The following is a 24,156-nucleotide window of genomic DNA, read 5'->3' on the forward strand; positions in this document are numbered from 1 at the left end:
TACACCAAACCCCCAAGAAGTACAATTTACCTATATACGAAACTCATACATATATCCCATGAGTCTACAACAAAAGCTGGAAAGAGAAAAAAATGGTAAAGAAATAATTGCTTTATTAGCTTTACATGATGGAATATTAGGGGGGTCTCATCCGACTTAAGCCAAAACTGTACTAATTATTTGGCAAAATCAGGAGTCTTTCTGCCTCCAAATATTCAGTAATAACATCAAACCCTAACTTAGCAATGGGTCGGAGCTGAGTTAATAAAATCCCGTATATTTCTTGCCTTTTTTTTTTTTTTTTTTTTTTTTTGAGACAGAGTCTAGCTCTGTCGCCAGGCTGGATTGCAGTGGCAGGATCTTGGCTCACTGCAACCTCCGCCTTCTAGGTTCGAGCAATTCTCGTACCTCAGCCTCCTAAGTAGCTGGGATTACAGGCATGTGCCACCACGCCCAGCTTTTTGTATTTTTAGTAGAGATTGGGTTTCACCATGTTGGCCAGGATGGTCTCGATCTCCTGACCTCATGATCCACCCATCTCTGCCTCCCAAAGTGCTGGGATTACAGGCGTGAGCCACAGCTTCCAGCCTCTTGCCTTTTATTTCCCTCTTGCAGCTATGCTATGATTCAGAGTCAGAAACTATCAAGATCTGGTCTGTAAATAATTTCAAATTCACCAGACACAGTCATAATTATCCAGCACGTAGATTTCACATGGCATGTGAATTCCACTGAAAACTCATCTACTTGGGGAAGAACTAGGGGACTTTCATCAAAGACTTAGTGGAAGTTCCAAGGTCTTTTGGCAGAGCCTCGTAAAGCATGGCCGCAGATGAGTAATGAAAACAGGTGTGTGCAACCTCTGCCCTCCTTATTCTTCCCCATTCCAAACCCTTTCTCTTGAAAAAGGTACATGCGATCTTCCATTTTGACTTTTTTTTTTTTTTAAGAGACAGGGTCTGAGTCTGTCACCCAGGCTGGAGTGCCGTAGTGTGATCACAGCACACTGCAGCCTCAAGCTCCTGGGCTCAAGTGATCCTCCCGCCTTGGCTTCTCAAAGCGTTGAGATTACAGGGATGAACCGTCATGCTCGGCCTCATTTTGAACATTTTAATTAGAAAGGTACAAAACATCATGGGTTCTTTATACAAAATCTGCATTAGAATAATTTAATAAAATGCAAACTAATGTTTATACGTTATCTTGTCATCCTTCCATATCTCATTGCCTTATGGGGATTTAAACAAGAAACTATTTTTCATTTAGATCTTAAGAAAAAAATTTAGGCATATAAAACAGCCTGAATATTAAAAAAAGACAACGGGGACAGTGTTAGGGAATTCCTCTGTTTGAATACTTCAAAATAGCTTTGTTTCCAAAATTGTTTTTAGTCAGTCTAAAGGAGCACTAAAAATGAGAACTGATCTCCATGGTAAACTGAGGCACACACTGAGGGGTATGTTTCCGGGTGAACATGAAGCACGGATCACAGGGGCCACGTCCTCCCCATGGTAATGACCTGCTTGGGATCAGAAAGCAGCTCCGTCTGTCCTTGGAGGAGACTGCACGTGTCCTCAGGAGATGAATGGGCTGAACAAGCCGTCTTCCGTGTGCAGAGGCCCCTTCCAGTCATCTCTGCTCTTGCAGACACTTGCTTAGCCACAAGGGTAATCCACTGAACTGCTTGGCATTCTGCTAGTGGCCAGGCTGGACTGGCCTGCCCAGGCCAGCATCTTCTTTACTCCCTCACTGCTTCTTGTGTCCTTCCCAAAGCTGCCTGCCCTACTCTGATGGGCACTGTGGTCCTTAGTCAAGGGAAAGGCCAGCCGCTGGGCTTCCCACTAGCCTTCCAAATAAACTTGTGGTTGTCAGGCAGTGGGAGCCAATCCCAACACCAACTCCTGTTGCCCCTGTCCTTTGCAGGAAGGGGGACAGCTGTCAAGGAGGAGGAGGGCCAAGTGCCCAGGCTGTTGGGTGAGGGCCAGAAAGAACCTGCTGTGACAATCCTTCCTTCCCTCAGTGCTGCTGAGGGGGCTGGGAATGAAACAGCCCCTCTGACTTCAGTCTGCCATCAGGGGCACAGAGAGAGGGCAAAATAGGGTGAAGAGCCAGCCACAGTTCGGCAAAGATCCGAGGCTGCTCAGCTGAGCTGATTACAGATGACTGACTGTTGGGCTGGGGCAGGTGGACAGTCCAAGTCGCCTTCAGCAGCCCTCCCTCATGCCTGTGCTAATGCAGCCCTTGCCCTTGGGCCCTGCCCCTCCAGGTCTCCAGTTAGAGGCCTCAGCTCTGGAAATCAAAGCTCTGAATGGGAAATGGAGATGCCCCCGGGTGCAAAGTGCTAGTGATTGGCATGTTTGTCACAAAAGAGCCCTGGAAAGCGTAAGAGTGGCTCACAGTAGAAGGAAGAAATGCACAGTGTGTTTCTCAGTTCAACAGAGGAAAAGTCTCTGCTTGACCAGAGATGGGACTCTTTCCAAGATGTCTGAACTGCCTGCCATTTTCTCCCGAAATTCAACTCTAAGGCAAGGAAGAAAACCCAAAAAGCTAATTATAGCCTCCAGGAACTCTCAGACCTTTCCACAAACTAGTCCTTGGTGATTCTGCAGGAGCTCTGAAGATACGGAACTTGTGTAGAGCAAAATTGGAAAGAACTGTTGTCTCTGAGGGGAAAAGCACACAAGCCTGCATGTGTCCTCTGGGCTCTTTCAAAAGGTCCTAAGATGTTCCCAGGAGATGACAATGAGGCAGCCACGGTCCTGCCGAGTCTTCAGAAATGGCCTTCCTAGGATAAGTGCTCCTTACACATTTCTCCCCGGGGTGTCGCTGTCACAGGGATGGTGGTCACCACCTGATTCTGAAACACGAAGATCTTGATTCTTTCAAACACCCAGAGGAAGATAAGCAGGATGCTGACATACTGCACCCAGGCGAACTTTACCATCTCCCAGAATCCTGGCTGATAAGTATGGACAGCTAAGGAATGGAGGGCCACATGGTGTTAGGTATGAAGAGAAAATCCAAGACGGAACTGGCCGTGGCAGAGGTATCTAGAAAGGAGGCAGGACCTCTGTCACGTACACACCCAGATGGACGGTGACCTGCTGAACTTGGCCAAATGGTAAAACCAGCCACATTTTATTTGAACTATTTATATACTAAGCTTGATGACCAACCTCCTAAACAGACAATTATGCCAAACTACATTGATCACAGGCTAGAGACATCCTGAGCTGTTAACCAGCCATCATCCATCAGGGACTCTTCTAAAATCTTCCAGTTGTGTAAACTTACAATACCTTTATTAGCCCCTGCCTAATCACACCTGTACGGAACACAATTTAGCTGCTTCCTAGATTTGTGTCTCTGGAATTGTAATTCCTAAGGCCCTAGTTAAAATGCCTTCTCTTTTGTTTGCTTCTCTGCAGTGTTCGTGTTGGTTTCATTTCCTATTAGTTGACCTAAGTCAAAATTAAACCAAAGTTTAGGTCAGACAGGGACTGGCAAGAATGTTTCACATAACCTTAGCATAAAAAGGATAATATATGATTACTAACACATACAAATGGATGATTCTTACCTACAAGAATTGCTTGGAAACAAACAGGACCAAGAAATGAATTATTTGTTCCTGTACAAATAGCAGATATACAGAGTCATTTTTTGAATCATGTAGCCTAAAATGTCAAAGACACAGCCATTTTCATGAGGCTGTAACTCTGTCGTGATTTCCAAGAGAACACTTCCCACATCTGCTACTACTTGAGACAACTGAGGAATCATTCCTCTTTGAAAACTGAGCTGCCATTTATTTTATTTTTTTGGTAATTGTTGTTTAAGAGGCAGGGTCTCACTCTATCACTGAGGCTGGAGTACAGTGGCACAATCATTGCTCACTGCAACTTTGAACTCCTGGGCTCAAGCAATCCTCCTGCCTCAGCTTCCCAAGTAGCTGGGACTACACGTGTACACCACTATGCCTGGCTATTTTTTTTTTTGGGGGAGTACAGACAGGGTCTCACTATCTTGGCCAGGCTGGTTGTGAACTCCTGGGCTCCAACGATCCTCCCACCTTGGCCTCCCAAAGTGCTGAAATTATAGGCAGGAGCCACCACACCCAGCCTTACCATGGACTCTTTAACAGAAAGGATATGAAATGACTTCCACAGGGTATCGGATGATAGCATTAATCACAAATGGAGCATCTGCGGCTCTGCCCACCAGCCAGATGGGGTTGGGATCATTCAGGATGGTGGTAACTGCAATGCAAATAATTAACCATTAACCACGATGGCTGTTTGACCCTGGCAGTTGAAGGCTATAAAGATTATTAAATTATCGTGTGCTTCAGAACTGAAAGAAATCATTCAGAAGGAAAGAGAAATTGCATGTGCAAAGTTGATCACACATTATTTGCTAAAATAATAGTCAAAATACTTTTGTTAAAATACATTAAAAGCTTAGAAAGTTTCTTCTACATGTGCTGAATGGCTAACTGAAGGAATACTATACTGCCACTAAAAGTAATATCACAGCTTTGTAGCTGTGTGGGGAAGTATTTATATCCCAAGTTTAAATAAATAAAAATAACCTGGATCCCAATGTGTTTCTACACTACAAGAGCTGTATAAAAAGATCCGCAGAAGGGTAAAGAATGAAAGGAATGAAAAAATAGCTGATTTGTAGGGCACTGTTTTCTAGTTTTGTTTTAAAATTCCCTCTATTATTGCAATAATGCCACTAGTATATGACACAAAAGCAGTAAGCAATACTGGATTTGCAGTCGTCCCCCTTGTGAGATGTCTGTGTATAGTTTCTATGATGTCTGGTTGGCAAGTAACACTCTAGATGCCTTTACAGAAAACCTCAGCCACCGACCAGACAAACGTGCCGAGTCAACACATGCCCTGGCCTAGAGCTCTGTAAGGAATGAGCACACTGTGCCTTCTGGCAGGAAGCAGGGGCACTCCTGTTCTCCTGCCGGACTGCTAATGTGGGGAGAGTCACCCACGTCCTCTGCTTCTCTCTGAAAAGCATGAACAGCAATTTGTCTTTGGCATCTGTTATAGGTGTGGTATGGGGAACAACTCAATTAGGCTTACATTTTTTAAAAGGGAAACTCATCAAGCCAGTGGTAGGAAAATGATGGCATTTAACTATCACTAACCTTCTGGACCATGGGATGCTGGAGGGGTGGGGGCGGTCCCAGGTCTGAAGATGAGGACGAAAAGGACAAATCCTGGACAGCACATTTGCTCCCATCGTTGACCATTCACAGGTTTTCACATTTTTTTTTTTTTTTGAGACAGAGTCTCGCTCTGTTGCCCAGGCTGGACTGTAGTGGCCGGATCTCAGCTCACTGCAAGCTCCGCCTCCCGGGTTTACGCCATTCTCCTGCCTCAGCCTCCCAAGTAGCTGGGACTACAGGCGCCCGCCACCTCGCCCGGCTAGTTTTTTGTATTTTTTCAGTAGGGACGGGGTTTCACCATGTTAGCCAGGATGGTCTTGATCTCCTGACCTTGTGATCCGCCTGTCTCGGAGGTTTTCACATTTTTAACATAAGGGTTCCAATTCTGCTTGTCTCTGTTGCCCCCACTAACCTTGAAAGTCCTGAGCAGCGGCTGAATGCGCTCTACCTGTGACTCACCGTTCCTCTCCTGGTAGGCAGCAACAATATGGGTGAGGTCGTAGTCATAGGCAAAGGGGCTGGTCCCATTGATCACGGATACCTGGTACACAGGAGGAGGATGTGGTGTGAGCACCTGGGAGACTCCTCCTTTCTTCCTTCTACCCTTCTGCCCACCCAGGCTGCTCCCACAGAGCACCCTCTCGTTCTTGGTGGCCTACTGCAGTATCAATAATCTTCTCTTCAAAGATGAATAAACTCTCTTGCAACAATTTAAGCCCGTTTACCCTCAGTCTTTCTTTCTGTGGATGGAAATAAGGGGTCAGTGTCCATGTTTCATAGGTTTTAAAGCTATTTTTAAAATACCCCTCTCTATCTCAGTGGGAGAAAGAATTCCTTAAATTATTTTAATAGACCATATTTTCTCCAGGTGTGGTGGCTCATGCCTACAATCCCACTGACTTGGGAGGCTGAGGCAGGAGGACCACTTGAGGCCACGAGTTCAAGGCTGTAGTCGATGATGATCATGCCACTCACTATACTCCAGTTTAGGAAACAGAGCAAGACCTCATCTCTCTCAAGAAAAAAAAAAAAAAAAAAAAGCCAGGCATGGAGGCTCATGCCTCTAATCCCAACACTTTGGGAAGCCCCGGCAGATGGATCACTTGAGACCAGGAGTTCGAGACCAGCCTGGCCAACGTGGCGAAACCCCGTCTCTACTAAAAAGAAGACAAAAATTAGCCAGGCGTGGTGGTATATGCCTGTAATCCCAGCTATTCAGGAGGCTGAAATCAGAGGATCTCTTAAGCCTGTCTGGGAGACGGAGGTTGCAGTGAGCCGAGATCATGCCACTGCACTCTAGCCTGGGTGACAGAGCAAGATTCTGTCTCAAAAATAAAAATAAAATAAAAATAAAAACCCCTACACAAAAACGAAGAAAAGAAACCATACTTCCAACTTCTTTGTCATTTTCTTGGCCTTCTCTGGGTGCTAAGTTCTTTATCACTTTTTTTTTTTTTTTTTTTTTTTTTTTTTTTTGAGACGGAGTCTCGCTCTGTCGCCCAGGCTGGAGTGCAGTGGCGCAATCTCGGCTCACTGCAAGCTCCGCCTCCCGGGTTCACGCCATTCTCCTGCCTCAGCCTCCCGAGTAGCTGGGACTACAGGTGCCCGCCCCTGCGCCCGGCTAATTTTTTCTATTTTTAGTAGAGACGGGGTTTCACCAAGGTCTCATCTCCTGACCTTGTGATCCGCCCACCTCGGCCTCCCAAAGTGCTGGGATTACAGGCATGAGCCACCACGCCCGGCCTCTTTATCACTTTTTTTTTTTTTTTTTTTTTTGAGACGGAGTCTCGCTCTGTCGCCCAGGCTGGAGTGCAGTGGCCGGATCTCAGCTCACTGCAAGCTCCGCCTCCCGGGTTTACGCCATTCTCCTGCCTCAGCCTCCCCAGTAGCTGGGACTACAGGCGCCCGCCACCTCGCCCGGCTAGTTTTTTGTATTTTTTAGTAGAGACGGGGTTTCACCGGGTTAGCCAGGATGGTCTCGATCTCCTGACCTTGTGATCCGCCCGTCTCGGCCTCCCAAAGTGCTGGGATTACAGGCTTGAGCCACCGCGCCTGGCCTCTCTTTATCACTTTTAAACATAGAAATAGATAAAATGCAAACCACAAGCGTGTGCATTTTTCCCTTAAGAAAACAAGACTGCTGTTACTGTAATCTGATACATAGACATTCAAACAAAAAGTGCCACATTCATTTCGTATGTTGCACCTTCCTCTTCTTTACAACTTACGTTGATTATAGGCAGAGCAACAGTAAAATCCCCTATATAGCTACAAGTACTGGTTTATGGCTATAATAACCGATAACATTCCTTTTTCACTTTCTAAAGTACCTCAGCTCGACTTCTGTGGTCGCCATTGTGATAAAAGGAAAGTGAGAAATGAGTGATTAGATGCATGAGTTCTGTACACAGACAGAAAGTTCCTGGCTCTGTTATACTTTCAAGCTTCGAGTCTTTGGGAAAATTAATCACTGTAAGCCCCAGTTACGTCTTCTGCAAAATGAATTCATTCTTTAAACAAGTATCTGTGAGCTTACCATGTGCCAGGCAGTGTGCTAAGCACGGACGTGATAGTATTTGAGATGCCACTGCTGTCAAGGCTGAGGGAGACAGCAAATAAACACACAAACACATATCCTGAGGAGGCCAGGTGGCAGGAGGGAGAGTCTGGCTGAGGGATGGTGGAGGGAGGGGCTGTTACTGTAGATGCAAGTCAAGGAAGGACTGTGCTTGGCGATATCTGAACAGGGACCTGAATGGTGTGGTCCGATAAGCCACGTGGATGCCTGGCAGAGGAAATGGCAAAAGCCCTGAGGTGGCAGCTGCTTCTTGGTTTCGAGGAACAGCAAAAAGGCCAGGGTGGCTGGAAGGGAGCAAGGGGGCAGCGATGGGACAAGTGGCTGTAACGCTGGGAAAGGACAGTGCAGGCAGCTCAGAGGTTGCCGTGACGATTAAGAGATAATACAGGTAAACCCCTGTACTCAGGGGTGGCATGTCTTATGGGTTCAGTAAACTATGGCTAGTAATATTTCTGAAATACTTTACATGAACATTTTACATCATCATTTTACAGTATCCCTCGGAGTACATCCTGTGTGTGACCAAGTGTGTGTATGGAAGACAGAATGTGTGTGTGTGTGCCCACATGGACCTAAAAGCAACAGGCAATTTAGTTCTTTGACAAATACAGATTTTGTTTCTCTTCCCTTCTAGGTGTAACTATGCATGTACCTTCTCTGTAGTTTGAAAAAATTCATGGCAAGAATTCTGCAGAGACCCTCTTTGGTGCCACCCACAGACAAATGATAGTTCTATTTTTCTTTTCTTTTCTCTTTTTTTTTGAGACAGAGTCTTGTTCTGTCGCCCAGGCTGGAGTGCAGTGGCGAGATCTCGGCTCACTGTAACCTCCACCTCCTGGGTTCAAACAATTCTCCTGCTTCAGTCTCCCAAGTAGCTAGAATTACAGGCACGTACCACACGCCCGGTTAATTTTTTATATTTTTAGTAGAGACGAGGTTTCATCATGTTAGCCATACTGGTCTTGAACTCCTGACCTCAAGTGATCCATCCGCCCGCCTCCGCCTCCCAAAGTGCTGGGATTACAGGCATGAGTCACCGCGCCTGGCCTGACATTTCTACCTTTCATTCCCCTCTTTAAAGAACTTAATGAACAGTAACACACAGAAACAAAGGAGCTCGACGATGAGAAGCGCCCTTACGTTGTATCGGGCATCTAGGCCACCACAGCTCAGCGGCTGCTTCTGCTGCAGCCTCAGGTCTCCGTTCACATATAATTGGGATCCCGGGACAGGAAAGGAGGACTGGAGAAACGCCATGCTCTGCATCACGAGGGTCACCATCCTCTGAAATCATTAGAAGGACCAACATACCAACCGCCATCAGATCTGAAGGGCTCTGGGTGCTAAGAGTCACCTGTCTTGGCTGAAACCTAAGGGGCCCTCACATACCTAGCGTAGCCATGCAGGAAACACTGCCTAGAACCTTCTGAGCTATTAACAGCCCATATCAGTTAACATGACTTTAGTGAAAACCATTCGATTGGCCTAAGTTAAATCCCAAGCTACGTGGGGAAGAGGGCCTGCTACAGTGTGGGTCTTCTAGAAATCAGAAGAAGGGCTCTGGTCTATTAAAAATACACAAGGGAGAGGACGGCCTCCCAGTAGACTGACTCACGTGTAATTGATAGGAGAAAGTCAGGATGAGCTGCACACCGAGAATGTGCTCCGTGGACTGCAGGGGAAGCTCCAGCTTAAAATGTAGCATGTCCATCTTCCCATCCTGGTTCCTGTCTTCTTCTCTAGTCTAGGAAACCCAAACAGGGCCAGCAGCCCCGGTCACTAACGAGTCTGGGAGGAATCCACATCACTTTTGTACATACACAATGACCCACTGTCCTGCTGTACACAACAGGCATTCTCTCCCCCACCAAAAGAAAGAGAAAAACAGATAGATGTAAGTGCATTAATACTGGGGAGAAACACAAAGTGCATGGCCCCTGAACTTCATATCCGAGTCTTTCAAATGTTCACTGGCCAAAATAAATGGGCGATAACAAAAAACATCTGGATAGCATCTGCATCTTTCAGTTGTCTCATTTGATCTTGTTTATTTTGCACTGTAATTTTTTCTTTTTTATAAACATGCCTGAATTTGTATGGAAATTTTAAGTAGCACATCAGAATCGTCTTCTATGTCTCTAGAAGTCAACTTGTTAAAATAGAAAAGCACCTAATCCTAATCATTATGCACTCCCCAACAAACTGAAACTCAACAGAAAATCACCAAGCTCTATCTTTTTTTTTTTTTCTGAGCTGGAGTCTCGCTCTATCGCCAAGGCTGGAGTGCAGTGACACAATCATGGCTCACTACAACCTTCACCTCCCAGGGTCAAGCAATTCTCCTGCCTCAGCCTCCCAGGTAGCTGGGATTACAAGCGCCCACCACCATGCCCAGCTAATTTTTGTATTTTTAGTAGAGACGGGGTCTCACCATGTTGACCAGGCTGATCTCGAACTCCTGACCTTGAGTGATCCGCCCACCTCTGGCTCCCAAAGTGCTAGGATTATAGGCATAAGCGACCATGCCCGGCCTTATCAAACTCTATTTACAGATTCTGAAACCACAAGTGTCTTTGTTTCAGATTCTTGATGTTAGATCTCATCTCATCATTCATGTCAGGACTTGAAAGCCGTGTGCATCTTTTAGTAGCAATCAATGAAATGAAAGGAAGCTATGTCAGGTAAGCAAGGCATTAAAACCGTATCTATTTGATAAATTATGGGCATGAAAGGAAAGAAGACAAGAGGTCTGTAGAGGAAAAAAAGACAAAAATACAGCTTATGAAGCATACGTAGGCAGTGAAAAATAATTGGTGGCCGGGCGCAGTGGCTCATGCCTGTAATCCCAGCACTTTGGGAGGCTGAGGTGGGCGATCATGAGGTCAGGAGATCGAGACCATCCTGGCTAACACGGTGAAACCCCATCTCTACTAAAAATACAAAAATTAGCTGCGTGTGGTGGCAGGCGCCTGTAGTCCCAGCTACTCGGGAGGCTGAGGCAGGATAATGGTGTGAACCCGGGAGGCGGAGTTTGCAGTGAGCCAAGATCGTGCCACTGCACTCCAGTCTGGCGACAGAGTGAGACTCCGTCAAAAAAAAAAAAAAAAAAAAAAGAAAAAAAGAAAAAAAAAAAAAAGGTATCCACTCCTGCCATCCACAGTCTTGCCAAACAGTGATGCTAAAATGACGATCAGGAAAGGATGGTTACTGAAAAGTGATCACTGCTGACATGGTCCCTCTGTACAACTCTGAATCTTTTTGCTACAACTGATCCTTCCCCACTGTAGATTCCCAGAACAATTCTACCATCGTGTAGCAGCATTCCCACCTGGATCCACCATCTATGGATTCATTTTGATTCCCACGATTACTATTATGTAAGGAAGAGTTTTTTTGTGTGTGTGCTTTTTCAGGCTAATAAGGTCATTTGAAATGAAGAAATCTCAATTTTCAGAAACTTTCAATTATTTCTTTCTCTCTAAACAATAATGTCCTTCTCTTCGGTCTTGTTTTAGAGAAACCTCCCTCCCTGTTCTTTTGGATACTTCCTCTCTTCCCTGTTTCATCAGCTTTGGGGAGGGGTATCTGCTACCGGGCTGATGATCAAGTTTCTGAGGTAATGATGGACTAGTCATTACGGGTAGGATGAAAAGAGTCTGCCTTGCGGATCATGAGGTCAGGAGATCAAGACCAGCCTGGCCAACATGGTGAAACCCCATCTCTACTAAAAACACAAAAATTAGCTGGGAGTGGTGGTGCATGCCTGTAATCCCAGCTACTCAGGAGGCTGAGGCAGGAGAATTGCTTGAACCAGGGAGTTGTAGGTTGCAGTGAGCTGGGATCGTGCCACTGCACACCAGCCTGGTGACACAGGAAGACTCCATCTCAAAAAAAAAAAAAAATTAATAAATAAATAAAAGAGCCTGCCTTGTCTTCCTGTGGATTTTCTTCAATTGGGATCTGGGTAGAAAATGTTGTGTAACTCTCTGTGATGGATCCACACCTTCTAGATCTTTAGGGTTGGACAGGAAGCAAAGATCGTATTTCTCAACTTGCATCAGAGGATAGTGGCCAGGAGAGAAATGCCAGAAGAATCCAGACTCCAACACACTGTGGGAGGGGGAAAAGCTCATTTCCTTTGATCTTCACAATAAATGTAAAGCCCCAGGCAGGCAGAACAAGTATTTTTCCATTACATAGATGAGAAAATCAAGGGTGAGGGAGGTTAGAGCATTTATCAGAGGTACAGCAAGTAATGGTGAAGACGGGATTTGAGATCAGGTGACTTCAAATCTGGTCCTCTTTAGGACCAAAATGTCCAGAATTATTAAAAAATTCAAAATGAAGACAGCAGGTTGGACAAATCTTCCTGCAAAACAGCAGCACCAGGCATCTATGTCTGTATACTTGCCTATGCACATCCTTCCACTCCAAGTTCAGGGAGGACATATTTGGCACAGCAGCATCAATAGTGTCTACTTGTTAAATTCACTCAATGATCTGTTATGTACTTTTTGGAACCCACTACACGCCCGGCACTATTTCAGATAATGAGAATATAATGGCAAACAAAATAGACAAAGTCCTCATCCTAACGGGGAATACACTCCCAATGGAGAACGTAGAAAATAGTGACAAGTGCCACTGGCAGAAATGAAGCAAGCTAAAATTAGAGAATAATGAAGGTAAAATTTAACAGAAATTGGCCAGGGGTGGTGGCTCATGCCATAATCCCAGCACTTTGGGAGGCCCAGGTGGGCAGACTGCTTGGGCTCAGGAGTTTGAGAGCAGCCTGGGCAACATGGTGATACTCTGTCTCTACTAAAAATACAAAAATTAGCCAGGCATGGTGGTGTGCACCAGTAATCCCAACTACTCGGGAGGCTGAGGCAGGAGAATCGCTTGAACCCAGAAGGTGGAGGTTGCAGTGAGCCGAGATTGTGCCACTGCACTCCAGCCTGGGTGACAGAGCAAGACTCATCTCAAACAAACAACAACAGCAAAAAGAACTTAACAGAAATTTTTAAATATTCAGGATGACCTGACTTGTTGGAGTCCTGAAGGAAGTGAGGTGATGGGGTGCAGGAACATCTCAGAGAGGAGGGATCCAGGCTAACCAGGTGCTTGTGCTCTGGGTGCCCATAGGGCCAGTGCAGTTGGCAGAGTGGGTGAGAAGGAGAGTAGGGTGGAGAGATGGGGGAGAGAAGTTTCGATGGAAAGGATGTGTCTCCCACAAATGACCTGTCACCAGGCTAGACTCTCACCCTCCTGGGGCTGGCGAAGTTTGGCTGTGCTCCTCTGTTATCGCTTGGACCACTGAAGAAATAAATTATTTAATTCTATTTAGTTGAAAGTAAGTTTCACAAATATGCAATAGCTAACAAAGGCAGGCATTCAAAGGCTACTACTTCTTTAACACAAATTCTAGGTCTCTAACCTCTAACTGGTGCTTAGCCAAGAGAATTCACACATCACAGCACCACCTTATATCTACAAGGTATATGCAGGCATTGGAACAATTTTCATATCCATTCATTGTCCCATGTGATTCCTCTGCATATCCCAGGAGAGAGGTGGGTACTCTCATGCCCTGTATATGGATAGATAAATTGAGGGTGAGGTTATGAAACCCAGTGACAGAACTGGGACTAGGACCTTGGTTTGCTGACTCTTGATTCAGGGATCTTCTACAATAGCTCATAAGAACTCTAATTGAAAAGATTTCTCATGGTTAAAGGAGGATAACCCTTTACAGATACACATGAAATCCACACTCATGTACTGAGCAGAGTCAGATGGAATTTTTTTTTTTTTTGAGACAAAGTCTCACTCTGTCGCCCAGGCTGGAGTGCAATGGCACAATCTCCACTCACTGCAACCTCCACCTCCCAGTTTCAAGTGATTCTCCTGCCTCAGCTTCCCGAGGAGCTGGGATTACAGGTGTGTGCCACCATGCACAGCTACTTTTTGCATTTTTAGTAGAGACGGGGTTTCACCATGTTGGCCAGGCTGTTCTCGAACTCCTGACCTCAGGCAATCCGCACGCCTCAGCCTCCCAAAGTGCTGGGATTACAGGCATGAGCCACCGTGCCTGGCCAGAGGGAATTCAACATAGGGAATAACTAGTCCCATAGATATTAGAGGACTGAAGACGTAAAAAGGGGATATCCTGGCAACACACAGATACCTGCAGGGAACAGTTCTCACGCCTAGGACTAGAGAAGAAGGGGAAGCTGCTGGGGTTGATAGAACTTAGAGGTTTAGGGAAGAGGCCTCAAAGAGCTGAGCCTCAGACCTCAAGAAGGGACCGTTGCCCAGATGGGGCCAGGACCTCTGAGCTTAGAGGAAGGACACACTAGAGGGAACCTGGAAGGCTGGAGGAGAGGTGTCTTGATGCTTCCTATTTGCTGGTTGTCCCTGTTTGTGTCATCCCAGCAGTGGTGCTTCACCCTGGCAGTGGCAACTGGTTTCATTTTTTTTTTTTTTTTTTCACTCCCAGAACAAGGCTCATCATGCCTCCTACTGGCAGAACCTAACAGGCAGCTGCAGGGGAAGAAGGAGATTTCCAGCATCTCAGCAGGAACCTGGAAGCTGAGCATAGGAGGTAGGTTTGGAGCTGAGACAATACCTCATAACCAGCACACCACCTGACTGCAGGAATTGCCAGAAATATAAGTGCCATTGTTTCCAGAGTATCCTGATGTGTGACTTTTCCCCGTCTGGAATTCTACAGCATCTGATGGTTTGTTGGCATTTTGTTTGGTTTCTGTTTTGTTTGCGTACATTTCATTCATTCAAGTCATATTCTTCTTCTACTTTTTTTTTTTTTTTTGAGATGTAGTCTGGCTCTGTTGCCCAGGCTGGAGTACGGGTAGTGTGATCTCAGCTCACTGCAATCTCCACCTCCTGGGTTCAAGCAATTCTCTGCCTCGGCCTCCTGAATAGCTGGGATTACAGGAACCCGCCATCACATATCACAACCTGGCTAATTTCTGTGTTTTTAGTAGAGACAGGGGTTCACCATGTTGGCCAGGCTGGTCTAGAACTCCCCACCTCAGGTGATCCACCCGCCTCAGCCTCCCAAAGTGCTGGGATTACAGGCGTGAGCCACTGCGCATGGCCCATATTCTTTCAATAAAGGTTAATTTCCTAGTTTATACCAGTGTTGATTTCACCATATGTTTGTCATCACCGGGTGCTCCTTTCTTTTGGTGCTAAAAATACTCTTTGATACCAGTTTTGGGTCTCTAGCAAAGCAGAAACTGCTACTTCATGGTTCCTTTCCACCTGTCTACCTGTATTTCTTCTTTTTTTCTCTATTTCTTCTTCTTTTTTTTTTTTTGCTACAGGGTCAAAAAAGGCTGGAGTGCAGTGGCACGATCACAGCTAATTGCAGCCTTGACCTCTTAGGCTCAAGTGATCCTCCCACCTCAGCCTTCTGAGTAGCTGGGACTATAGGCATGCACCACTACTCCTGGCTAATTTTTAAATTTTTTGTAGTAGGGCCTCATTATGTTGCCTAGGCGGTCTGGAACTCCTGCGCTCAAGTGTTTAGCCTCCCAAAGTGCTGAGATTATAGGCATGAGCCATGGTGTTCAGCCTTGTATTTCAATCAATCTAAGATACCATTAATTATAAAATGAACCATTATTTTATATACCACTGAGAAAAGAAAAATACTTCCAATTAAACTATGACACTTTTCTAATCATTTACTTTTTAAAAAGCTACTAAAAGAAATTTTAGATTTAGACATATTTACAGCAGCTATCATGTTTATTTACTTAGAAAAATATAAGCCAAACAGGTCGGGGTAGTGGCTCACGCCTGTAATCCCAGCACTTTGGGAGGCCAAGGTGGGTGGATCACCTGAGGTCAGGAGTTCGAGACCAGCCTGATCAACATGGTGAAACCCCATCTCTACTAAAAATACAAAAATCAGCTGGGCGTGGTGGTGCCTGCCTGTAATCCCAGCTACTCAGGAGGCTGAGGCAGGAGAATCGCTTGAACCCAGGAGGGGGAGAGGTTGCAGTGAGCCGAGATGGCGCCACTATACACCAGCCTGGGTAACAGAACGAGGCTTCATCTCAAAAAAAAGAAAGAAAGAAAGAAAGAAAGAAAGAAAAATATTAGCAAAATAAATTGATTCAGGGATTCCTAAAACTTCTTTACATCCTCATCCTTTTGAATAACACTTTAACTCAGTCAACAATATCCATACTTTTCTATGCAACTTTGTCCTTTGTGCCATCAAACATGTTGGTGATACAGCAGTAAAACAAAAAAACCAAAAAACAAAAATTCAGCAGAGCACAGTGGCTCATGCCTGTAGTCCCAGCATTTTGGGAGGCCGAGGCAGGCCGATCACTTGAGCTCAGGAGTTTGAGAACAGCCTGGCCAATGTGGTAAAACCTTGTTTCTACTAAAAATACAAAAATGAGCCGGGTGTGGTGGCAGGAGCCTGTAATCCCAACTACTTGGGAGGCTGAGGAAGGAGAATCTCTTGAACCTGGGAGGCAGAAGCTGCAGTGAGCCAAGAATGCGCCACTGCACTCGAGTCTGGGCAACAGAGTGAGACCCTGTCTCAAAACAAACAAACAAACAAACAAACCATAAAAGAAACTAAAAGTCATTAGTCTGGCCCCTTAAGCAGACTCTGAAATTATGCAGAGCCTTCCTGTTTTTAAAAGGCTCTCGAACTTTCCCTTACTTGCTCTCCACTCAATTCAGGGGTTAAAATAATGTCCTACTAGTGTTTTCTCTACTAGTTCTACTGGGGTTTTCTCTGAGGTCGCTGATGCCCCTTCTTTTTAAGTGCATTTTTATTTTTCTAACACCCACCTGTTACACTGAAATGATGCCCCTTCTGCATGGTTTGATGTCGGCACAGGTGTAAGAATGAGAACTATGCCACACCTGCCTCTTTGCCAACAGTTAACCACAGACAGGAAGACACTGATTTCAGAGATGAGAAAAAACAGGTGTCTTAGAAACATGGTACTCTCCACTTATCCTCCAGAATCCTTCTATAACCTTCAGTCCCTGCATTCTCTGGGTCCACACATGCCTTCTAGAGCTATGTCAGCCTCCTTGAGGGGAAAAAGTCACTCTGCTTTTTTCTTCTCTCGTTAAAAACAACAAAAACTAGACTTCCAAAGCATTAAACATATAGGGAGCTTAGAAACGCTGTCCAAGATGAGCTGACCAAAGCAGAAGCAAGGCTGTGACTTCAGTATTTCCCCCAATTAGCCACTGCAAAGCCACCTCCCAGCACTTGGTCCAACCTTAACCAATAGCCACTGTTTCCTTTGCTTTCTGGACAGTTTCCTGGGTAGGCTGACGCCAGTCTGGCTCTATGTACAAAGTTAGAAAATAAAAGTAGTTTGTTGCAATAAGGGCTAAGATTTTAAGATACAGCATAAGAAATACTGAGTTCCAGTCCAGACTCTGTTCACTTCAAAGCTAGGGCAGGCCAGGAACAGTGGCTCACACCTGTAATCCCAGCTCTTTGAAAGGCTGAGGCGAGTGTATTAACAGAGTTCAGAAGTTCTAGACCAGCCTGGCCAACATGGTGAAACCGTGTTTCCACTAAAAACACAAAAAAATTAGCCAGGAGTGGTGGTGCATGCCTGCAGTCCCAGCTACTTGGGAAGCTGAGGCGAGAGGATCGCTTGAACCCAGAAGGCAGATGTTGCAGTGAGCTGAGATTGTGCTACTGCATTCCAGCCTGGCTGACAGAGTGAAATTCTGTTTCAAAAAAAAAAAAAAAAAAAGCTAGGGCAAATTGTACCACTTCTCGGTTTCTTTTTTAATTAATTAATTAATTATTTTTTTTTTTTTGAGGCGGAGTCTTGCTCTGTCACCAGGCTGGATTACAGTGGCGGGATCTCGGCTCATTGCAAGCTCTGCCTCCTGGGCTCACGCCATTCTCCTGCCTCAGCCTCCCAAGTAGCTGGGACTACAGGCGTCCGCCATCACACCCAGCTAACTTTTTTTTTTTTTGTATTTTTACTAGAGACAGGGTTTCACAGTGTTAGTCAGGATGGTCTCGATCTCCTGACCTTGTGATCCGCCCTCCTCAGCCTCCCAAAGTTCTGGGATTATAGGCGTGAGCCACCACGCCCAGCCTACTTTTTATTTTTTTGAAATGTGGGGTCTTGCTATGTTGCCCACACTGGCCTTGAGCTCCAGGGCTCAAGCAATCCTCCTGCCTTGGCCTTGCAAAGTGCTAGGATTACAGGTGTGAGCTATCATATCTAGCTGCAAATATTTTTATCTCATTTACTTGATCATTTAGAAATGTATCTCCAGGTCTTGAGATAACATTTGCATTGAAAATTCTCCATTTCTCAGTTTTAGGCATTCTCTATTGAGTTCCCACAAGGAAAGATGATTTAGCATCTTCTCTCCCCCAACTCCTCCCACCATCCCCTATCACATTCTCAATACCTTTCTCATTACCCCCAACAGAGTTAAAATCTCTTTTTAGTCAACATTCAGTGTTCATATAATTAAGACTATGTAAATCCTATTCACAACTCTCATAAGTTTTCAGTTCTCAGTTTTCCTTACTTTTCATTTCCCTGCAGTTAATAATGATTTGCTTAGTTTTCTATGTACTTACCTAATTTCATCAAAGAGCTGCTATTCCAATTCCTCACAATCTGATGTTTAAAGGCATACGATTTAGTCAAAACCTTGTTCACAGAAATATTGTCCCTAGGCCAGGCACGGTGGCTGACACCTGTGATGCCAGCACTTTGGGAGACCAAGGCGGGTGGATCACCTGAGGTCAGGGGTTCGAGACTAACCTGGCCAACATGGTGAAACCCCTTCTCTACTAAAAATCCAAAAATTAGCCTGTAATCCCAGCTACTCGGGAGGCTAAGGCACGGGAATTGCTTGAACCCAGGAGGTGGAGGTTGCAGTGAGCAGAGATTGCAGCACTGCACTCCAGCCTGGACAACAGAGCAAGACTCCGTCTCAAAAAAAAAAAAAGAAGAAAAAGAAAGAAAAAAAAAAAAGAAATGTTGTCCCCAATAGTGAAAAAGTCAAAGCAAACCTCAAAAAGAATATGGCTGATTAATAAGTATTGATACATATACAAAACTGGGCCTTCAATTTTGGTCATTATATCTACCTGTAACTCTATATTATTTTAGAATGAGCATGCACTTTTGTAATCAGAACATAAGAACATTCGTAAAGTAACAGGAGAAAAGTAACCTGAATCATATTAGGTTGTTGCAAAAGTAATTCCGGTTTTTTTGCCACTACTTTTAATGGCAAAAGCCGCAATTATTTTTGCGCCAACCTATTACTATTCTTTTTTTTTGCAGTTATTTATATGACCAATTGGATTTTAAAAATTTATTTCTATTTATTATTATTATTTTTTTGAGACAGAGTCTCGCTCTGTCGCACAGGCTGGAGTGCACTGGCGCGATCTCGGCTCACTGCAAGCTCCGCCTCCCGGGTTCACGCCATTCTCCTGCCTCAGCTTCCTGAGTAACTGGGACTACAGGTGCCCGCCACCGCGCCTGGTAATTTTTTGTATTTTTAGTAGAGACGGGGTTTCACCGTGTTAGCCAGGATGGTTTCGATCTCCTGACCTCGTGATCCGCCCGCCTCGGCCTCCCGAAGTGCTGGGATTACAGGCGTGAGCCACAGCGCCCGGCCCAATCGGATTTTTAAAAACAATTTTATTTAGTTGCTGGGAACAAGTCTGATTTTCTTTTCTCCTCAGCTATACAAGGTTGGCTTGTAGGGCAATCATCTTAGAGATGTCTGAAGAGATTCAACTTTGAAAGAAGGAAAACCGTAAGTGTCATACTTCTAAAGGAAAACGTTTTCAGAAAATGAGTGAAAAGGAGTGACTATAAAGGAAGCATTCGCTTATCTCAAAGCAAATACTAAATTACAGATTCCTCTCAGCACTCTACTGATGAAAAATTTAAAAATAAATAAATAAACTACAGACAGTAACATGCTTCAATTTCATCCCGACAGCTTCAGGATGACGCAGTCTCCAATGGGACAAACCCAGGGAGGCGTGACTCGGCCATAGCGCGTTCTGGGAAGGCCGCTTAACCAATCAGCGCCTTGGTTTCCAGGGGTCAGGGCTCCATAAAAATGCCGCCCTTTCCGCTCCTACAGTGGTGTGATGCAGAAACGCCGCGACAGAATGGGGTTACCTACATTAACAGCGCGCTGCCTTCAAGGCTCCTAAATGGACTTTCACAAACACCCTCCATCAGGCCAGGCCCGCGGGTGTGACGGGGGCAGACGCAGGCTGCCTCCACACCTCTGGACTCTGTATCAGGGCGCATACGCTGACAGCGTGGCTAACTTTCTGGGGGCCGGGGACGTCTGGGAGAAGCAGAATGAAACAGAAAATCGATTCCCTAGGTCCCAGGAGATGAAACGCCACCTTTGCGGGTTCGCGAGTCCTTAGGATCCAAGCTGGGTTTCCCAGGGCCGGGGCCGCTCGCCCCACATCCTCATTCCCGTCCCCGTCCCCACCCCACCGCCCGCTTTGCCCCAGGCCCAGGCGGGAACCACGCACCGAAACGAGCGGGACGCGCAGGCGATCCCCCTGCAGCCGGTTGAAAGCGGGGAACGTGCTCCAAGCGAGGAACCCGCCGCTCTCGGGTCCCAGCAGGGCCACGAGCAGCACCTGGTGTTGGAAGCGCACGGTCGGCTGCTCCTCGTAGCTGCTCCTCTTCAGCCAAAACCCTGAATTAAAGAAGGTGGGGAGGCCGTCAGGGAGGCCGGCCCCGGCCGAGCGCGCCCGGGGAGTCGCGTGACACAGCGGCTGGGGCAGGCTCACCGTGGCTCCGGAAGGCCACCAGCAACGGCGGGATGTACGTGAGCGCAGCGGCCAGCAGCAGGAACAGCGCGGCTTTGGAGCAGAGTCCCGCGCGGTAGCTGCGCTCGACCGGGTGAGAGAAGAGATCGTAGAGCGCCATGAGCACCGCGCGCAGGCACGCTGCGAGCCGGAGGACCAAGTTTGGCTTCTCCTGGTTGCCATCGCCTCGGTCTCCACGGCAACCGACGGCTCCCGGAAAGGAGCCAATAGCAAGGCCAGACCGAAAGGAGCCAGTGGCGAGGGCGGGGTTAGCGGGCGTGGCGCCGCCGGGGACTGCCGGCCTAGCTTTTCAAGCTGTGTCCCTTTGCGTAAAGGCTGGGCGGCGATAGAACGTTTCCGTGGACCAAAGTCGTGGCTGTTGTCTGTGTTAACATTTGTGTAAAATAAGATGCCCATAAAAGTTGACTTGAACACTGAGGAGGAAAAATTAAATATTTAAATTTGAACTGACATGGACACAAACAATGGTCACCAAGTTCCGAAACAGGTTGTGGGAGCCCCTTGAGGCGTTCATCCAGCGCTGTTTCGCAGAAATCTCTATTTCCGTCCATTCCTATACGTTAGTTATTGAAAAACAACAATCACAAAAACAAGTTGACCTTTTTGTGTTCCTTGAGCCCAGCCACGAAGGGCCCTCGTGACTGGGCCTCATGTCAGACAACATGTTACAAAAAGAGCTAGGATCCCAGACCACCCAAAGCTTCATGACACCTCTTCTCATCTGGGCACTGACTGACGAGTGGCCGGCTCTGGAGCTCAGGCTCTTGCTTCCCAGTCTGGAGGTGAATCCTCCATAGTCTGATGAGTGTAAATATATATATGTCTTTTTCCTTCTCCTCTTCCCATTGCAATTTGCTTATATCAATCTGCTTATTATATTAATTTGCTTATTATAATATCTGCATTGCCATTTACGTGGGATAAAGCTTGCTTACCCTTAAAGGTATTGTGTGTGTGCCTTTTCTTCTCCCCTCGCGCTCCTGCACACAACAAACACCTGCTTTTGTGTCATCTGTTAATCCCCAGTGTAGTTCCTACTGAAATCCACTCAGTCACAAGCCTGGCCGCGGTCCTGGACGTGGTCCTGGGCTAAGACCAAAGCCAGGTGTCTTTGCTCCCAGATTTTCTCTTGCTTCCACTATGCTCCAATGCAAGACAAGACACGGAAACACAAATCCCCTGGCTCTTGGAGGGATAGAGTGGAATACTACAAAGCTCTGATGCACTTCGTTAACCCTGTGTTGGGTACAAGCTCAGCGGCGAGTTTTATAGGAAGCTGTGGTCCTCCCCAGAGATCACTGGCATATTGCTTAATTGAATGTTTACACCCCCCACCGCCCCCAACCATATTTCGAACATGGTAGAAGCACTTTAAAAAAAACAACTATGGTCCACAGCCAAGTTCTTCATCAAATGGCCCTGAATGGCTGGGCGCAGTGGCACATGCCTGTAATCTCAACACTTTGGGAGGCCAAGTTGGGCCGATCACCTGAGGTCTGGAGTTCAAGACCAGCCTGGCCAACGTGGTGAAACCTCATCTCTACTAAAAATACAAAAATTGGCCGGGAGCGGTGGCTCACGCCTATAATTCCAGCACTTTGGGAGGCCCAGGTGGGTGGATCACGAGGTCAGGAAATCGAGACCATCCTGGCTGACACAGTGAAACCCCGTCTCTACTAAAAATACAAAAAATTAGCTGGGCGTGGTGGCGGGTGCCTGTGGTCCCAGCTACTCAGGAGGCTGAGGCAGGAGAATGGCGTGAACCTGGGAGGTGGAGGTTGCTGTGAGCTGAGATCATGCCACTGCACTGCAGCCTGGGCGACACAGCGAGACTCCGTGTCATAGAAAAAAAAAAAATTATCCAGGCATGGTGGCAGGCGCTGGTAATCCCAGCTATTCTGAAGGCTGAGACGGGAGAATCGCTTGAACCCGGGGCGGGGAGATTATAGTGAGCGGAGATCACGCCATTGGACTCCAGCCTGGGTGACAGCGAGACTCCATCTCAAACAACAACAACAATAACAACAACAACATAAAGGTCCTAAGTGGCTGAGCATAGTGGCTTATGCCTGTAGGTCCAGTTACTTGGGAGGCCTGGGTAGGAGGAAGGCTTGAGCCCAGGAGGCTGCAGTGAGCCATGACTGCACCACTGTGCTCCAGGCTGGGAGACAGAAGGAGACCTTGTCTGTAAAAAAATAAATACAAAATATTTAAATACAAGTAAATTTGTTAAAGGGTCAGTAAAGTGACATTTAATCAGAAAGACATGATAACTTTTGTGTTTTGGAAAAGTCTCTCTAATGACAGCATGTCATTAGAGTAAACCAAAATGTATCTGAGACAAGTCTCAATCAACTTAGACATTTATTTTGCCAAGGTTAAGGACATGCCCGTGATACAGCCTCAGGAGGTCCGGATGACATATACCCAAGGTGGACAGGCTATAACTTGAGTTTATACATTTAGGGAGACATAAGACATCAATCAATACATGTAAGACGTACATTGGTTCAGTACTGGAAGATGAGACAACTGTAGGTGGGGTGCGGCTTCCAGACCACAGAATTGGCATATTCACAGATTTTTCTTATTGGCAGCTGGTTATTATCAAAAGACCTGGAATCAATAGAAAGGAACGTGTGGGTTTGTGGGCAGGTCACAGTGGCTCACGCCTGTAATCCCAGCACTTTGGGAGGCCAAGACAGGCAGATCAACTTGAGGTCAGGAGTTCGAGACCAGCCTGGCCAACTTGGTGAAACCCTGTCTCTACCAAAAAAAAAAAAAAAAGTTAGCCGCGTCTGGAGGCGTGCACCTGTAATCCCAGCTACTTGGGAGGCTGAGGCAGGAGAATTGCTTGAACCTGGGAGGCGGCAGCTGCAGTGAGCTGAGATCAATGCCACTGCACTCCAGTCTGGGTGACAGAGCGAGATTCCATCTCACAAAAACAAAAACAAAAAACAATAAGGGGTTGTGGAGTCCAATATTTTATCATGCAAATAAAGCCTCCAGGCTTCAGAGAGAACAGATTGTAAATGTTTCTTATCAGACTTTAAGAGTCTGTTCTATTAATATCAGTCTTAAGATCTGTGTGTTGATGTTAATACTGGTCAGCTGGGTCTGAATTCAAAAAAGAGGAGGGTATAATGAGTTACGTCTGACTCCCCACTTCCCATCATGGCCAGAACTAGTTTTTCAGGTTAACTTTGGAATGCCCTTGGCTGAGAGGAGGGTTCCATTCAGATGGTTGGGAGCTTAGAATTTTGGTTTTGGTTTACAATATACCAGGATAAGGTCACTGAGAGGTGAGGAAAAACAGAAGTCAGGGAGACCAATCAAGAGGCTGTTGAGGCCAGGTGCAGTGGCTCATCTTAGCACTTTCATCAGAGGTGTTTGAACCAGAGCAACTGCAGCTTGAATAGGGGCTGGGTAAAATAAGGCTGGGACCTACTGGGCTGTCTTCCCAGGAGGTTAGGCATTCTTAGTCACAGTATGAGCTAGGCGGATGGCACAAGATACAGGTCA

The 24,156-nt window shown here is 46.2% G+C and overlaps 1 protein-coding gene across 4 annotated transcripts; it reads right to left on the reverse strand.

Moving 5' to 3' along the window:
* Positions 1 to 96: 96 nt before the first annotated feature.
* On the reverse strand, positions 97 to 23,265 carry LOC105491263 (transmembrane protein 231). 4 transcript variants are annotated; one of them, XM_071084977.1, is made up of 7 exons: positions 23,139 to 23,265; positions 20,332 to 21,047; positions 9,382 to 9,510; positions 8,907 to 9,050; positions 5,648 to 5,729; positions 4,154 to 4,259; positions 97 to 2,966 (listed from the first exon to the last, which is right to left on the reverse strand). In XM_071084977.1, exons 2-7 carry the CDS (start codon positions 21,028 to 21,030, stop codon positions 2,786 to 2,788), a joined length of 1,341 nt encoding a protein of 446 aa, XP_070941078.1. In that variant the 5' UTR covers positions 21,031 to 21,047; positions 23,139 to 23,265; the 3' UTR covers positions 97 to 2,785. The 4 variants fall into 4 exon arrangements, with proteins under 4 accessions (XP_070941078.1, XP_011755784.1, XP_070941079.1 ...); XM_011757482.3 differs by lacking the exon at positions 23,139 to 23,265 and having other exon boundaries at positions 20,332 to 20,501; positions 20,596 to 20,874; XM_011757484.3 differs by lacking the exons at positions 97 to 2,966; positions 23,139 to 23,265 and adding an exon at positions 2,998 to 3,050 and having other exon boundaries at positions 4,128 to 4,259; positions 20,332 to 20,501; positions 20,596 to 20,875.
* Positions 23,266 to 24,156: the final 891 nt, after the last annotated feature.

Source organism: Macaca nemestrina, chromosome 18 (genome assembly GCF_043159975.1).
Source record: "Macaca nemestrina isolate mMacNem1 chromosome 18, mMacNem.hap1, whole genome shotgun sequence".
Taxonomy (NCBI): domain Eukaryota; kingdom Metazoa; phylum Chordata; class Mammalia; order Primates; family Cercopithecidae; genus Macaca; species Macaca nemestrina.